This window comes from Pongo pygmaeus, chromosome 5, assembly GCF_028885625.2.
Source record: "Pongo pygmaeus isolate AG05252 chromosome 5, NHGRI_mPonPyg2-v2.0_pri, whole genome shotgun sequence".
Lineage (NCBI taxonomy): Eukaryota > Metazoa > Chordata > Mammalia > Primates > Hominidae > Pongo > Pongo pygmaeus.
Window position 1 is genome coordinate 149,919,169 of NC_072378.2, and position 17,204 is coordinate 149,936,372.

At 40.8% G+C, this 17,204-nt stretch overlaps 1 protein-coding gene and 1 pseudogene across 1 annotated transcript in view; both read right to left on the reverse strand.

The window, feature by feature from the left end:
* Positions 1-2,840: 2,840 nt before the first annotated feature.
* LOC129039137 (thyroid transcription factor 1-associated protein 26-like) lies at positions 2,841-3,567 on the reverse strand (annotated as a pseudogene).
* A 5,435-nt stretch (positions 3,568-9,002) lies between these two features.
* PPIL4 (peptidylprolyl isomerase like 4) overlaps positions 9,003-17,204 on the reverse strand; it is a 49,894-nt gene continuing 41,692 nt past the window's right edge. The window contains exon 13 of the mRNA XM_054491978.2: positions 9,003-17,009. Coding sequence (XP_054347953.1) covers positions 16,758-17,009 — 252 coding nt within the window. The 3' untranslated portion in view covers positions 9,003-16,757. The remainder of the gene's footprint in view (positions 17,010-17,204) is intronic.

The following is a 17,204-nucleotide window of genomic DNA, read 5'->3' on the forward strand; positions in this document are numbered from 1 at the left end:
TACAGACCGTCACCGCAGAGGAAGACACAGATGCCCAGAGAGATAACATTTGTCCTGGAGACTGGAAGCCCATCCATGGGTCCAAGTGGGGACCCCCTGGCTTGCCTGCCCCCTTCTATCTACAGCATCAGTGAACACCATGAATATCATGGGTTGTGTAACTTGTTTTTCCAGTGAGCTAAAAGAGAGTATATATAGCTATTTGCAGTGGTGACATGGACACGCATGCATTGGGCCCCACTAGAAACTGCTCAGCTGCTCTCCAATGACTCGTTCACCAGCAGCATGGGAGGGGTCCCCATTTCTCCATATCCTGCCAACATCTGAGATTGAGACAATCTCAGTGCTTTCTGCTAATCTGACGTGTGAGAAATGGTATATCATGGTTATTTTAACTCTCATTTCCTTGGTTACTAGTGAACTTAAGGATCTTTTTATACGTTTCTTGGCATTGCAGTTTTCCTTTTTCACCCTTCCATTGCCCATTTTCCTATTCTATAGACTTTTTTCTTTTTATTTGTATTAATGTTTATATATTTATTTTGTTTGTTTGTCTTGAGATAGGGTCTTTGTTGCTCAGGTTGGAGTGTACTGGCATAATCATAGCTCACTGCAGCCTTGAACTCCTGGGCTCAAGCCATACTCCCAGCCAAGTAGCTGAGACTACAAGGGCGTACCACCACACTCAGCTAATGTTTTAAATTTTTGCAGAACCATCGTCTTGCCCAGGCTGGTGTCAAACTCCTGGGCTCAAGTGATCCCCCTGCCTCGGCCTCCCAAAGTGCTGGGATTACAGGCATGAGCCACAATGCCCACCCCAAGTTTTATTTTTTACATTCAGGTCTTTAATCATGACCTGGAATTTATTTTGATAAATGGTATGAGAAATAATCTAAGCTCTTTTTTATTGTTTCTTTTTTCTTTTCTTGCATATCTTGGTAGGGAAAGAATCTAAGCTTATAATGGAAGGGAGTTTGGTGTCATGAACTTGAAGCCAGAGTGCTCTGCTACTTATTAACTGTGTAACTTTGAGCAAATTATCTAACCTCTGTACTTGAGTTTCCTAATATGTAAAATGGGAATAAATAATCTTATCTACCTCATAAAGATACTGTGAGAATTACAGGAATTAGTGTCTATGAAGTACTTAGAAGAGTGCCTGGTATATAGAGACCCATTTTTCTGGAAGCTATAGTTCTCTTACAAAAAGCCCCCAGGGAACTATGAGATGGCCTGTACTAACATGCTACCCATTGCTAGGAAGAGAGACTGAATGAAAAGACACGAGCACTATGGGAAACAGGTAGAGGAACCTTGGGTTGAAGGCAAAGAATGAGTGACGATTGCATGTTAAAATGAAGTACCTACTCCTGGGCTAATGATGTGGGATTATAAGTGGTCACATTTGAATGCCTGCAACATTCTATGTTTAGAAATGTGGCCTCCAAGGCTCAGCTCAGTATCTGTTCAACATCTTTGCTAACCTCTAGCCAAAGTGCTGGGTAGCTTTTCTTGAGCTCTGCAAACACCTTACACCCTATAGTGGGTTAAATCGTGCCCCCAAAAAGATATGTTCAAGTCCTAACCTCTAATTTCTGTGAATGTGACTTTATTCGGAAATAGAGTCTTTACAGATACAATTAAGTTAAGAAGTGTTCATACTGGATGAGAGTGAGCCCTAAATCCAATGAACCAATGATGGGTGTCTTTTTTTTTTTTTTAAGATGAAGTCTTTGGGGCGGTCACAGCACCATATGTTGGCCATTAATTTGGGGCGTACACACATCCTGAGGAAAGCACTTGTCCCCCAGGCTGGAATGTGATGGTGCGATCTTGGCTCACTGCAACCTCCACCTCCCGGGTTCAAGCGATTCTCCTGCCTCAGCCTCCAGAGTAGCTGGGATTACAGGCACCTGCCACCAAGCCCAGCTAATTTTTTTGTATTTTTAGTAGAGAAGGGGTTTCTCCATGTTGGCCAGGCTGGTCTCGATCTCCTGACCTCAGGTGATCCACCTGCCTCGGCCTCCCAAAGTGCCGGGATTACAGGCATGAGCCACTGTGCCCAGCCGGGGTGTCTTTTTAAAAGAAAGGACTGAGAAATTTGGAGAGAGACACAGAGGAGATGCAGGGAAGAAGGCAATGTGAAGACAGAGGCAGAGATGAGGATGATGCAGCTATAAGCCAGCGAATGCCATGAGAAGCTAGGAAGAGGCAAGGAAGGATTCTCTTCTAGAGCCTTCAGAGCAAGCATGGCTCTGATGACAGCTTGATTCAGACTTCTAGCCTGCAGAACTGTGAGATAATAGATTTTGTTTTGTTTTGTTTAAAACAGAATCTCATTCTGCCACCCAGGCTGAAGTACAGTGGTACAATTAGCTCACTGTAACCTCAAACTCCTGAGCTCAAGCAATCCTCCTGCCTCAGCCTCCTGAGTAGCTAGGACTACACGCAGGCACCACCACACCTGGCTAATTTCTTAATTTTTGTAGACATGGGGTCTTCTTTTTTTTCTATTTTTAAAAAATTTTATTTCATATAAATCTCATATGGTACAAAAGTATTACATGCTTGGGCCTGTCTTGCAAATAGGAGGTTCTTTCAGTTCTTCAGGCCAACCTTCAAAGGCAAATATTTCCTTCAAAGGCAAATAAACAAGAAACATATGTAGAACATATTTAGAAATTTTTTTACCATAATAAAAATATGTGAACATCTTATATTTAGCATAGCTTAGCAATCCAGTTTATGTCAACAAATTTAGTTCATTGCTGGGAGGCACTTGTCACAGAAGAACCTAATAGGCAGCAGGTATTTTAACCTGTGGGAACAAAATGTTTAACTTAACTTTTTTCTTGTATTTTTTGAAGAAGGTACTCTATTTGTACCTTCAAGTTTGGTTGGCCCTTTTTAGTCTTTTTGTTCAATATTTTAAACACTTCCATTTTCTTCTTTTTGTACTGCCTTTGGGCTTCTCTCTCCTGTTTTCTCCTCTCAAATTCTTGTTTCTTAGCAGCACGTTTAGCTTGTACCTGTTCATATTCTTCTTGTGCTTTTTGATTTGATGTTTTCTTTTTATTTTTCTTTGGAATTGTAAAGGAGTTTACTGTTTTACTACATTGTTCTTCTGGCTGAGGCTGGTCAAAGCTACACTGATCTTCAAATAAAGCCTGGTCAATGCTACACTGTTCTTCAAGCAAAGGCTGGTGAACTTGTTCTGACAAAGGATGGTCAACTTTTTCTGGTTGCTTCCTAAGTCTTTCCTCTATCTGAAAATAGAGATGTTTCAGATTATCTGGGTATCGATCTGTGAATTGAGATTCCAGTGACGTTTGAGCCTTCTTTTCCTTCCATAGCAATTTCTTGTAACTTTGCTGTATTCTCAGTTTTCTTCGAAAAGCAAAGCCTTGTCCCTCATGAACGCTCCCCACGAAGGCTTGCGGGCGGGTGGTTAGGCCGCCATGTCTTCTGTTTCACATTCTTATTCCTGTACCCGAACGTGGAAACCCCTTCACCACGCACCTCAAAACCACCAGGCCGCCACTTCGCTGCCCGCCTCACCGGCGCCATTGCAGCCGACTAACTGCGTCATTGACATGGGGTTTTCTTTTTTTTTTTTTTTTTGAGACGGAGTCTCCCTGTCGCCCAGGCTGGAGTGCAGTGGCGCGATCTCGACTCACTGCAAGCTCCGCCTCCCGGGTTCACGCCATTCTCCTGCCTCAGCCTCCCGAGTAGCTGGGACTACAAGTGCCCTCCACCTCGCCCGGCTAATTTTTTGTATTTTTAGTAGTGACGGGGTTTCACTGTTAGCCAGGATGGTCTCGATCTCCTGACCTCGTGATCCGCCCGCCTCGGCCTCCCAAAGTGCTGGGATTACAGGCGTGAGCCACCACGCCCGGCCAACATGGGGTTTTCTTATGTTACTCAGGCTGGTCTTGAACTCCTGGCCTCAAGCAATCCTCCCACCTTGGTCTCCCAAAGTGCTGGGATTATAGGTGTGAGCCACGATGCCCAACCTTGTTTTAAGTCACCCTGCTTGTGGTAGTTTGTTGTGACGGTCCTAGGAAACTAATACACCCTTCAAGCCCACAAACACTTTTCCTCAGAGTTCTTAGTTGTGATAACCATTTACTCACAGCTAAGCACATTCTCGCTGTCCAATGAGAAGACAGTGAAAGAGCTATGGAGTGAAGCCTTGAGCCTGGAGGATGGGTTGGCAGGCCATGGGGCAGCTGTCTGCATGTGATGCAGTGTTGCCTGTGCCTGCCCGTACTGGGGTTGTGCAGTGAGAGGGACATCTAGGACAGACCTAAACCTAAAAATTAAGCATGTATCATGGTCATGCCTGTCGTGTTATTCCCTATAAGCGTATGCCAGGGGAAAAGACCATGAGTGTGTGTTTTTTGTGTGTTCTCAGAAAGTGAGTAGTAGAAAATGATCAATACAACAATGAAACATCACTTATCACGAAGTTAAAAGTGTGCACTGCCACCTGCTGAGATTGCAGTGTTTTCGAGGCTACTTTCTTGCTCTATGTGAGGCACTCTCTCCTGCATGCCAAACATGCCATGAATCCAACAAAGAGCCTGTGCCCAAGATGCTTCCAGGTCAGCCCTCAGCTACACATCCCACAAATGCAGCAGGGGCCACGGTCGACCATGTGGGCTCCATTCTGATCCTGCTTACACCCTATCAGGTTTACTAAAACCACATCCATCCCTGGTCATGCTGAAGACACTGGTATTATTTCTGTGATGCCCAATGAGTGATTATGTAACAAAGACTGTAGGACTTTAACGTTGTTGTTGTTGCGCCTATTCTACGTTCTAGTACTGCACCAACTTGGATATCAAATGCAGAAGAGATATCAAAGCCCTCAGCGTCTGCATCATCTCCTCTGGGAAGCCTGCTTGATGTACGTCTGCATTTGGGGTGATGTGTGGAATCGATATTGAATGAAATCGTATTCAATGCCATGTGAGGACTGTGGTGCCAACCCATGGTAAAGGTCCTACATACAACGCCCAGAGTAACTTTTCTCAACTATCCCAGTGCCACTTTCTTCCTTATTTTCTGGGGCCTGGCAAAGCAAATCCAAGCTTCTCAGTTTTGCATTTGGGACTCTCCCTTTCCCAATTTCCTCTTCCCTCCTGACACTCATTGCCTTCCCAGCCTCGGCTGTAGTCAGACACCACCCTGCTCTCCCTCTGCACCTGGCTTGTTACCACCTTCATATGCCTTTGTTCCTGACTCAGGTTTCCCCAGCTCTCTCCACCAAACCAAGCAAACAAAACTTTTCTCTTTTTCAGGAGCCAGAGGTCACTGGTCTTGTTCTAGATTCACAGCAACAAAGAAGCATTACCTAACTTCTCTTTTTACACAAACTCTCTTGCTAGAATGATACTGTATTTGCAACCTTTACGTGTGTCCAGCTTCCTAGTACTCTACTCATTTAAGTAAATAACAGCAATACAACTTTTTTTTTGAGACTGAGTCTCGCTCTGTTGCCCAGGCTGGAGTGCAATGACACGATCTCAGCTCACTGCAGCCTCCGCCTCCTGGGTTCAAGTGATTCTCCTGCCTTAGCCTCCCAAATAGCTGGGATTACAGGTGTGCACCACCACACCTGGCTAATTTTTGTAGTAGAGACGGGTTTTCACCATGTTGGCCAGGCTCATCTCAAACCCCTGACCTCAAGTGATCCACTTGAGGTGGATCAGTGCCTCAGCCTCCCAGAGTGCTGAGATTACAAGCATGAGCCACCGTGCCCAGCCAATACAACTTTTTAATTGCCCATAAAAACATCACTCAAAAACCCTGCTCATCTGCCCATTCAATGAACAAGGAATAGCAGAGGAGGCGAAAACATAAAATTGTTAACTCTTGACAGTGCCCCTAGCAAAATCAAGCCTAACTAGTAGTCGAGTGTGGGTAAAATAGGGTCAGAATATAGATTTTCCCATTAGCAGAAGAGTAATTAAAATGACTTGCTTTAAAAAGAGTTCTGGGCTGGGTGTGGTGGCTCATGCCTATAATCCCAGCACTTTGGGAGGCTGAGGCTCTTAGATCACTTGAGGTCAGGAGTTCAAGACCAGCCTGGCTAACATGGTGAAACCCCATCTCTACTAAAAATAACAAAAATTAGCAGGGCATGATGGCAGGTGCCTGTAATCCAAGCTACTTGGGAGGCTGAAGCAGGAGAATCACTTGAACCTGGGAGGTGGAGGTTGTGGTGAGCCAAGATCGTACCATTGCACTCCAGCCTGGGTGACAAGAGCAAGACTCCGTCTTGAAAAAAAAAAAAAAAAAAAGGAGTTTTGAAAATGAAGGGGATCTCCACGATCTGTCATTTAATAACAGGAAGCCCAGGGTTCTCTCAAATTTCCCATCAAAACATGGTTTCATAGCAACAGCCACTGAAAGGTAAGGTTCCTGTGATTTCGATTTTACTAGCTATTATGCATTCTTTGTGACTCAGTCGAGACGGGTAAGAAATGTCAAACTTAAGATTAAATGTTTTTATGATGAATGGAAAACCAAGATGAAATATATTTTTCAGTAACTAAAAAGCAACCAATTTATTAAAAGACACTTGTAAAAGTATGATTGCTGAGTGTATTTAAAGTTTCTTTTATTTAGCCTTTAATAGTTCTGATCAAAATCTTTGAAAATTCAACTGGTAAGAAAGATTAAGCTGAAAACTTACAGTGAAGTTATAATAACTGAGAAATTTTAGGTTCCAAATAGTTTTGGGTTTGTTTTGTTTTGTTTTGTTTTTTTGTTTTTGAGATGCAGTTCCACTCGTCACCCAGGCTGGAGTGCAATGGCACGATCTCGGCTCACTGCAACCTCCGCCTCCTGGGTTCAAGCAATTCTCCTGCCTCAGCCACCCGAGTAGCTGGGATTACAGGCCCCTGCCACCACACCCAGCTAATTTTTGTGTTTTTAGTAGGGACAGGGGTTCACCATGTTGGCCAGGTTGGTTTTGAATTCCTGACCTCAGGTGATCCGCCTGCCTCAGCCTCCGAAAATGCTGGGATCACAGATAAGCCACCACACCCAGCCCCAAACAGCTTTTTAACTTAAAAAAATCTGACTACCAACAGCTCACTCAATCTTTTTTCCAGGGTAGGGGTTGCGGGGACAGGTTAGCAAAAGCCAGTAGAATATGTAAATGGAGACTGGTTTTAAGAGTTCACCTAAAACCTAGAGAAGCAAAACAGAAGAAATAGGAAACATGGCCACTTTACCGTAGATTAGTAGTAGTATCATGAAGCCAAGACTGTGCTGTATCTAATCAAGGATACGTGATGAACACTATGTTTCTGTACACACATCTTTGTTAAAACCAGTTTCTCATACCTAATTGCAGCATTTGCAATTGAGAGTTTTGCCTTGCAATGATAGGTTCAAACATTTTTACTTCTTTGGTTTTTCCCACTGGATCTACTGAATCAAGCTTCAGGTGTGAGGAGGTTATTTCCTCTCACTGCTCCATCACCTGCAACCAACATTTCTCCCTTGCGCATTCATTCTTTCAGACTACATTTTAGAATCTTCTGTATGAACAGTATGTATTTTTCTATATTCAGAGTGATAGTTTCTTACGTATTTAAAATGTTTTCTATTGATGGCTAAGAATTATGTACAATAGCAGGGAGACAAACTGCCCTTAGCCATATGGTGAACTAGATATTCTGAATTGTAACTGCCCCCTCCCACCTCCTCCATACAACATCCACATGCCGGATAAATTACAGCAATCATACTTTATTTATTTATTTAGAGATGGAGTTTCACTCTTGTTGCCCAGGCTGAAGTGCAATGGTGTGATCTCGGCTCACTGCAACCTCCACCTCCCGGGTTCAAGGAATTCTTCTGCCTCAGCCTCCCGAGTAGCTGGGATTGCAGGCATGCACCACCATGCCCAGCTAATTTTTTGTATTTTTAGTAGAGACAGGGTTTCGCCATATTGGCCAGGCTGGTCTTGAACTCCTGATCTCAGGTGACCCGCCCGCCTCGGCCTCCCAAAGTGCTGGGATTACAGGCGTGAGCCACCACACCCGGCCAGCAATCATACTTTTACATGCATTGATGAGACTGCAAGACAGGGAAATTCCTCATGACTCACAAATATATTAACAAAATGGTAAACAGGCCACTAGCCAGGATGCCTCTGCCTACACAGCTGGGGACTAAGGACTTCAGCTCACAGTGATGAGGGATATTTATAAAGACAAGGCTTTGGACCCAAAAGAGAATTGGGAAGCTGAGCCTAAGATCTTCACATGAAGCCAGGAGACTATAATAGAAGAGGTCACTTAAAGCAAGTTTGTCAGAGAAAGACTGGGCTAGGAAAAAAACCACTAAGGCTGGGCACGGTGGCTCACACCTGTAATTCCAACACTTTGGGAGGCCAAGGCAGGCGGATCACAAGGTCAGGAGTTTGAGACCAGCCTGGCCAATATGGTGAAACCCCGTCTCTAATAAAAATACAAAAATTAGCCAGGCGTGGTGGCAGGCACCTGTAGTCCCAGCTACTCAGGAGGCTGAGGCAGGAGAATCGCTCGAACCTGGGAGGTGGAGGCAGAGGTTGCAATGAGTTGAGATCGCACCACTACACTCCAGCCTGGGTGACAGAGCGAGACTCCATCTCAAAAAAACAAAAAACAAGAAAACAACACCTGCGTTTTACCCAGTTCTGCAATGATGGGGGTATAGATGGGAGATCTTAATGCTAGATACGTTTTCCCTGATATTTTGTCAACTTTCATCAAGGTCTAGGGTTCAAAAATACATTATGCTTGCACGTGGAAATTCCAAGCCAGAAATGAAAGTGGCCCCAAGTGATTGCATCACCTGGAGACTGAAAGGTAAATATGCATCCTCTCTGGAGAAAAGCATCTTCATTTTAGGTACCTTAGGAGTCCCAAAGTATGTCCTCCCAATTTAAGGGGAAAAAAAAATCTGAAACACACAAGGAAATAAGCCAGTGTGCACAAGGGTCAGCAGGAAAATTTTTTAATTCTTAAGAAATTAAGATACTGGAATTATCACAAATACAATATAATTATGTAAATAAAACAGAGTGGAAATAAATGAGCAAAGAAAAACAGAAAATTAAAAATAACCAGGCAAATTCAAGAAAGAATCAAACAGAACTCCAAAAAAAAAATTACTGAAATTAAAAATTCAGTGGATGGGTTAAATAGGAGACTGGGCTTATGTGAAAAAGAATGGGTGACCTGGAATACAGACCTGAAACAATTATTCAGAATGCACTATCTGGAAAATACGAGTTAAGATACAAAGAACAAGATGAGAAAGCCTTACATAAAACTGACTAAGATTACAAAAGGAAATAATAGATAGAATGTGGAGAGAGACTATTTGAAGAGAAAATGGCAGAGAAGTTTCCAGAATAATAAAAAACATGAAGCCATCAGACACAGGATATAACAAGATAAAGGAAATCCCTATCTAGACACATTATAGTGGAATATTCTAGAATACCGAAGACAAAGGAAAACCTTAAAAGTAGCCAGAGACCTTTTTCAACAAATAGTCCCAGTACAAGTGGATGTTCATAAGCCAAAAAAAAAAAAAAAAAAAAAAATCTCAAAATGGATCACAGGCTTAAATGTAAAACTAGAGAATTTTTTTTAAAAAATTAAAAGTATGAGAAAAATTTCAGAAGCTAGTGCTTGGCAGAGTTCTTACTTTTGACACCAAAAGCACAATCCATAAAAGGAAAAACTGATAAACTGCAGAAAAATTAAAATCTTGTACTCTACAAAACTCTATTAAGAAGATTAAAAGACAGGCCATACATTGGAGGCTAGGCATAGTGGCTCATACCTATAATCCCAGCATTTTGGGAGGCCAAAGCGGGAGAACTCTAGAGACCAGGAGTTTGAGACCAGCCTGGGCAACATAGGGACCTCGTTTTCGCTAATAAAAAAAAAAAAAAAAATTAGCTGGGTGTGGTGGCAGGCACCTGTAGTCCCAGCTATTAAGAGGCTGAGGTGGGAGGATTGCTTGAGCCCTGGAGGTTGAGGCTGCAGTGAACTGTGATCTCACCACTGTACTCCAGCCTGAGTGACAGAGCGAGACTGTCTTAAAAAAGAAAAAAAAAAGAAAGACAAGCTATACACTGGGAGGAAACAGCTGCAAGCAACATATCTGACAAAGAACTAGTATGTAGAATACATAAAGAACTCTCAAAACTCAAAAATAAAAAAACACTAAAAATCCAATTAGATATAAAGTAACATTTCACCTATCAGGATATGCAGATGGCAAAATGAGCACATGAAAAGATACTCAACAACATTACCAATTAAAGAAATAAAAATTAAAACCAGAATAAGTTATATATCACTATATACCTACCAGAATGCCTAAAATAAAACACAGAGACACAACTAAATGTTGTTGAGACTGCGAATGAAGTGGATCGCCCATATGTTCTTGGTGGGAATGTAAAGCAGTCTGACTCACCCTGGAAAACAGTTCAGCAGTTTCTTTAAATATGCAATTATCATATGACCTAACAACTGCACTACTGGGCAGTTATCCAGAAGAAATGAAGACTGTGTTCACAAAGAAACTAACAGCAGCTTTACTCATTATGGTCCCAAACTGTAAGCAACCCAGATGTCCTTCAATGGGTGAATGGTTAAGCAAACTACAGTATATTCATACCATGAAATACTACTCAACAATAAAAGTGAACTATTGGCCAGGCACAGCGGCTCACACCTGTAATCCTAGCACTTTGGGAGGCTGAGGCGGGTGGATCACCTGAGGTCAGTTCGAGACCAGCCTGGCCGACATGGCGAAACCCCGTCTCTACTAAAAATACAAAAATTAGCTGGGCATAGTGGTGCGCACCTGTAATCCCAGCTACTAGGGAGGCTGAGGCAGAATTGCTTGAACCCAGGAGGCAGAAGTTGCAGTGAGCTGAGATGGCGCCACTGCACTCCAGCCTGGGCAACGAGACTCCATCCCAAATAAATAAATAAATAAAACAAAATAAAATAAAAGTGAACTATTGATACAGCAACAACCTGGAAGAATCTCTGAAGAATAAGGCTGACTGGGGTGAAACAAACCCAATCCCAAAAAGGGGTTTGGTTTATAATCCTGTAAGACACAATCTCGAACACCTTAATCCTGAATGGTGAAATCTCAAAAGATCAAAATGCCTAATCTAAAATTCATAATGTCTAAAATCCCAAAAATCACAATCAGAGGATACTGGCATCATGATAGGTAGAACTACAACTTTCTCATTGTCTTTATTTGGAAATTAAGTACGGTTTAAGGAGGTATGTATGGGTGCTGAGTTGATAAGAGGTGTTCTTTGGGACTTAATTTTAGGTGTCAAGTTGATTGGATTAAGGAACACCTAGAAACTTATTAGTGTTTTGAGTGTGTCTGTGCAAGTGTTTCCAGAGATTAGCATCTGAGTGAAGCCAGTGGAAGACACTGGTTTTTCTTAAAGTATTTCAAATGACTGCAGTTATAAAGCCGAGCATACACAATTACCAACCATACGGCTATGGGCTGATACATTTCCCTTTTTGACCTATTTCTTTATAAATACCACTCATCTGTTCATAACTGTCATACCCATGTGACTGTCATTAGTAGAGCTGAGAACTGCTTATGCTTGCAAAAATATGTATGTTATTGTTGCCTATTTTATTGTGTAAAGTGGCCCGTGTTTGTATTTCTCAAATCCTCTGTTAAAAATGTAAATAATCAGCCGGGTGCGGTGGCTCACGCCTGTAATCCCAGCACTTTGGGAGCCCCAGGCAGGCAGATCACGAGGTCAGGAGATCGAGATCATCCTGGCTAACACAGTGAAACCCCGTCTCTACTAAAAATACAAAAAAAATTAGCTGGGCATGGTGGGGGGTGCCTGTAGTCCCAGCTACTCGGGAGGCTGAGGCAGGAGAATGGCGTGAACCTGGGAGGCAGAGCTTGCAGTGAGCCAAGATCGTGCCACTGCACTCCAGCCTGGGTGACAGAGCAAGACTCCATCTCAAAAAAAAAAAAAAAAAAAAAGTTAATAACCTGAAGTCAGGGGTTTGAGACCAGCCTGGCCAACATGGTGAAACCCCATCTCTACTAAAAATACAAAAATTAGCCGGGTGTGGTGGCACACACCTGTAGTCCCAGCTACTTGGGAGGCTGAGGCAGGAGAATCACTCGAACCTGGGAGGTAGAGGTTGCAGTGAGCCGAGACCATGCCACTGCACTACAGCCTGGGCAACAGAGTAAGACTCCATCTCAAAACAAACAAACAAACAAAATGTAAATAAATATCTTTTAAAGGTTTTTAAAATTCTTCTTTCCAGAATTACATATTTGGGATTATGATTATCAGGGTTTCAACCTTCATGATCGTGGCATTTGGGATTATGTATTTCCAGATTATGAGTGGCTCCCCAAAAGGTTACATAATACAGAATTCCACTTATATAAAATCCTTGAAATGACATAATTATAGGAATGGAGAACATATCAGTGGTTGACAGAGGTGAAGGAGAAAACAGAAGTGGCAGGGAAGTAGATGTGGCTATTAAAAGGACAGCAAGAGGGGTCCTTGTAGTGATGGAAATTTTCTGTATCTCCACTGTGTCCATGTCAGCATCTAGGTTGCGATACTATACTAGAATCTTACAAGATGGTATCACTGGGAGAAACTAGGCAAAGGGTACACAGGTTCTCTCTGTATTATTTCTTATGATTGCATGCCAATCTACAACTGATTTCAAAATTGAAAGTTTAATTAACCACAGCAAAAAAGCAATCAGAAAGAAAAGTCACATTATATCCAAAAGAATGACATTTGGAATGACAAAAGATTTCTCCCCAGTAGTAACAAAAGTAAAAAGACAGTAGACTAATTCTTCAGAGTACTGGGGAAAAAAAAACACACCTCAACTTAGAATTATGTACATATAAAATCAACTTTATAGAATGAATTGAAAATATTTTTGATAAATGTAAACTAAGAGTTTGCCATCAACAGATGTCACTGGAGAAACATCAAAGGATGTGCTTCAGAAAGAAGGAAAATTATCCTAGGTGAAAGGTCTAACATGTGAGAATAATAATGAATAAACAAACACTTCTAACATATAAAGTAAATCTAAACCAACAATTATCTGTACAAAAACAGTAATAATCACAAGGTCTAATTTTTTTTCTAACAGATGGTGTCTCACTATGTTGCCCAGGCTGGAGTACAGAGGCTAGTTACAGGCACAATCGCAGTGCACTGCAGCCTCTAACTCCTGGCCTCAAGGGATCCTCCGGCCTCAGCCATTCAGCAGCCAGAACTACAGGTGTGCACCACTGAGTCCAGCTCAAGGTCTAATTTTAAGGTTAAAAATCACAAGCTATAACTAAAATACTGAATGATTGTAACATGAAAGTTGCAAGAGGGGTGACTTAGAGAGTTCCAAGACTCTCAATTAGAGAGGAAGATAAAAATATAACATTATACTTTTTAAGTACGGATGTAATATTCCAAGGTAATTCCCCCAAAACAGAGGGGGCAGAGGGGTGAGGGTGGAATTAAAAAACATTTTTGATTCCAAAAGAAAAAAAAAAAGAGTGGAAGAAAAAAACATAAAAAGCACAAAATAAGGTGGTAAGGAATAAATGCAAATACATCAGTACACATAAAAATGCACTAACCAGTTAAAGTTCAGATTAGATTTAAAAATAATTGGCCGGGTGCAGTGGCTCATGCCTGTAATCCCAGCACTTTGGGAGGCTGAGTTGGGCAGATCAGAAGGTCAGGAGTTCCAGACCAGCCTGGCCAATATGGTGAAAACCCTGTTACTAAAAAAAAAAAAAAAATTAGCCGGGCCTGGTGACAAGCACCTGTAGTCCCATCTACTCAGGAGGCTAAGGCAGTAGAATCGCTTGAACCCGGGAGGTGGAGGTTGCAGTAAGCTGAGATCGCGCCACTGCACTCCAGCCTGGGCGACAGAGTGAGACTCCGTCTCAAAATAATAATAATCATCATCATCATCATCTAGCTATGTGCTGTTTATGAGACACACTAAAACATAAGGACATTCATCAACAAAGCAAAAGGACAGTAAAAATCTACTAGCTAAACTATGCACAATGCTATCAAAAAATAAAAACTTCAATGAAAACAAATTCCCAGAAAAATGTAATTAAAATGACTAACATTAAAGAAATAGAAAGGCTAATAATTCTATAATTTTTGAAACCTAATCGTTAAGAAATTTTCTCACAAAAAAATGCAAAGTTCAGACAATTTTATAGGCAAGCTCTATCCAGCTTTTAAGGAACAGATTAATTTAAATCTTTTTCTTTTCTTCCAAGAGAACAGACAGAGGGAAGGAAAGAGAGACAGCACTCCTTAACTTATTCTTAGTATCCACAATCTATTAAGTATGAAAAGACAACAATCTACTATATAAATGGGCAAAGACATGAAACAAGCTTTTCACAGACAGCAATCAGGAATGAATAATAAACATGGGAAAAGATGCTCAGCCTCATTAACATTTAGGAAATACAAAGTTAACTTCCACTCTAGTCAAAATGGAGTAGCAGAGGCACGATTTACCTTCTCCACCTTAAACTAAAACCTATATAAAATGTATACAAGGAAGTTTTTCAGATGTTAGACAAAAGCCAGTGCAGGACAGTGACTCCTGAGAGATGGAAAACAAAGAAAGCCCTATAATTGCGCAAGCTTCTACATGGGGTTTCTAGGTTGTGGCACTAAGGCTAGGGAAGGGAACCTCCCTGGGTAGAGAATTTAGGGGAGCCAAGGTAAGATTTGCAGGGCAGAATATTGGGTTTCCCTTAAGTCTTCAGCTAAACATCAAGCAGTGTATGCATGTGAGGTAAGGAACAGGAGATACAACTGGAAGCTCAATAGGGCTCAGAATAGTTCATGTTCCCAACAGACAGAATGCAGAAACCATGTAACCAGGAAGATTATTCAGAACGGTATTACCTTCATAGTGGGTCAAATTAGCCCTAAACTAAAGGCTGTCCCAGTCCTGTCTTATTAAGCTTAAAAGCAAGCTATAAAATGATCGGATTGTTTCCAAGTAACTTTATTTCCCCAAACAGAGTTCAAGATACTTAAAAGAACTCCAGCACCCAATGTTAAAAACAGAAATTACCAGGCATGTAATGAAGGAAGTTACAATCCAATATGGGCAGGGTGGGAGTTGGGGTAGGGTGGGAATCAATCAATAGAAACAGACCAGAAATGATGCAGATGACAGAATGGGCAAGTACATTGAAACAGCTATTATCAATACACTCCAGATGTTAAAAAAAAAAAAAAAAAAAAAAAATAGAGGAAGGCATGAGCATGTGAAGGAGACACATGGGAGATAAAGACCCAGATAGAACTTCTAAAGACTAAAAATATGTCGGAGGTGAAAAATACCTGGATACGATTAAAAGGAAATTAGATACCTTAGACGGAAAGATTAATAAACAGTGAGGACACAGCACTGGAAACTACCCAACATGAAACACAGAGAGAAAAAGGCTTTTAAAAAAGCTGAACAGAATCAGCACACTGGGAGACAATTTTGAGGGGCCTAACGTACATCCAAGTCATCAGAGCCCCAGGAGAAGCATGAGAGGAGCAGAGAGACAAAAAATATAATAGAAGAAAAAATGCCCCCCAATTTCCAAATTCTACGAAAACCACAAACCCACAGGTAAAATAGCTGCAGCAGCAGAAACGTGAAAAAAAAAACTACAGCAAGCACATCATAATCAAACTTCTTACAACCAGTGATAGAAAACCTTAAAAGCAGCCAGGAAAAAAATGACATCTTACACATGGAAGAACAGAGATAACAGTAATCTTGCTGGAAATCACAGGTAGATACCACTTAACATCCACTAGGTTGGCAAATTTTTAAGTCTGAACTTAACAAGTGTTGGAGATGCTATGAAACAAAGGTAACTCACAGTGCCAAGAGAGGTATAAACTAGTACAGCCACTTCAGAACACAAATTTGGCATTATTTTATCAATATATCAAGCAATATAATTCCTAGATACAATGTTCACAGCAGCATTGTTTCAACAACAGCAAAAACAAAAATAAATAAACAAAACTCAAATGTCCATCAAGAGAAGAATGAATAAGTTGTGGTATATTTATATAATACTATATAGCAATAAAAATGAAAGTCACAGAAGTAAACATTTTGCCATTTATATAAAATTCAGAAACATACAAAATTAACATTTCACTTACAGATACATACGTATGTTGTAAAACTATAATAGGCAAATGACAAACACAAAATTCCAAATAATTATTTGAGAGGGAGGGCCTTAGGGAACTTCTAAAATGTCGACAACATTCTGTATCTTAAGCTGGCTGATGAGTACACAGATATTTACATTTATTATCCCTTTATATATACGTTTATGTATTTTTGTAGTATGAAATACTTCATTAAAAAAAGAGTGAAAATGTAAGACTTCAAAAATGAAGACTACCATTTATGTATAACAATAAAATTAGTGTAAAAAAGTATACAAAGAAAATGTTCAATCTTTATCTTTCCGTGCTCTATATAATCAGTATTAATCTAAAGACCATAATCCTAGTATGAAAAAAATAATAAGCTTTGAAACAAAATCTAAGCATCTGCTTTCCTGGCACTTTTAAGTTAGACAAGAGTAAATACGTTAGCCTCTCAATTCTGCCTCTTCATCTTTCATCTGTACTTAGACTTTTCTTTATCTTTGGATTTCTTTGGACTTCTGCTTTGGTCTCTCTTTTTACTCCTTTCTCTTTCATAAAGATCTGTTTGGTATTTTGATTTGTGACTATTACTATAATGGCCATCCCTCTCTCGAGATCGGCTACGACTTCGGTTCTGAGTTCGGTCTCTCTTTTCACTCTTTTGTTTCTCCCAACAGCTTTCTTCTTCTTCATAGTGACCAAACCCCATTTCTCTATAGATATCCTGTCAAAGGAAGGGAGAATTACAAGTGAATCAGTAAAATAATCATTTTGTGGGCATTTTCAATTAATAAAACTTAGAAAAGTCTACCATTAGAAGGCTGTTATAACAGCTTAAATGTGAACACTACCACTAATGTCAAGAATCTTGTAAATTACAAAGCAATAAAATAATTCAGAAAAAGGTTTAACAATGTCA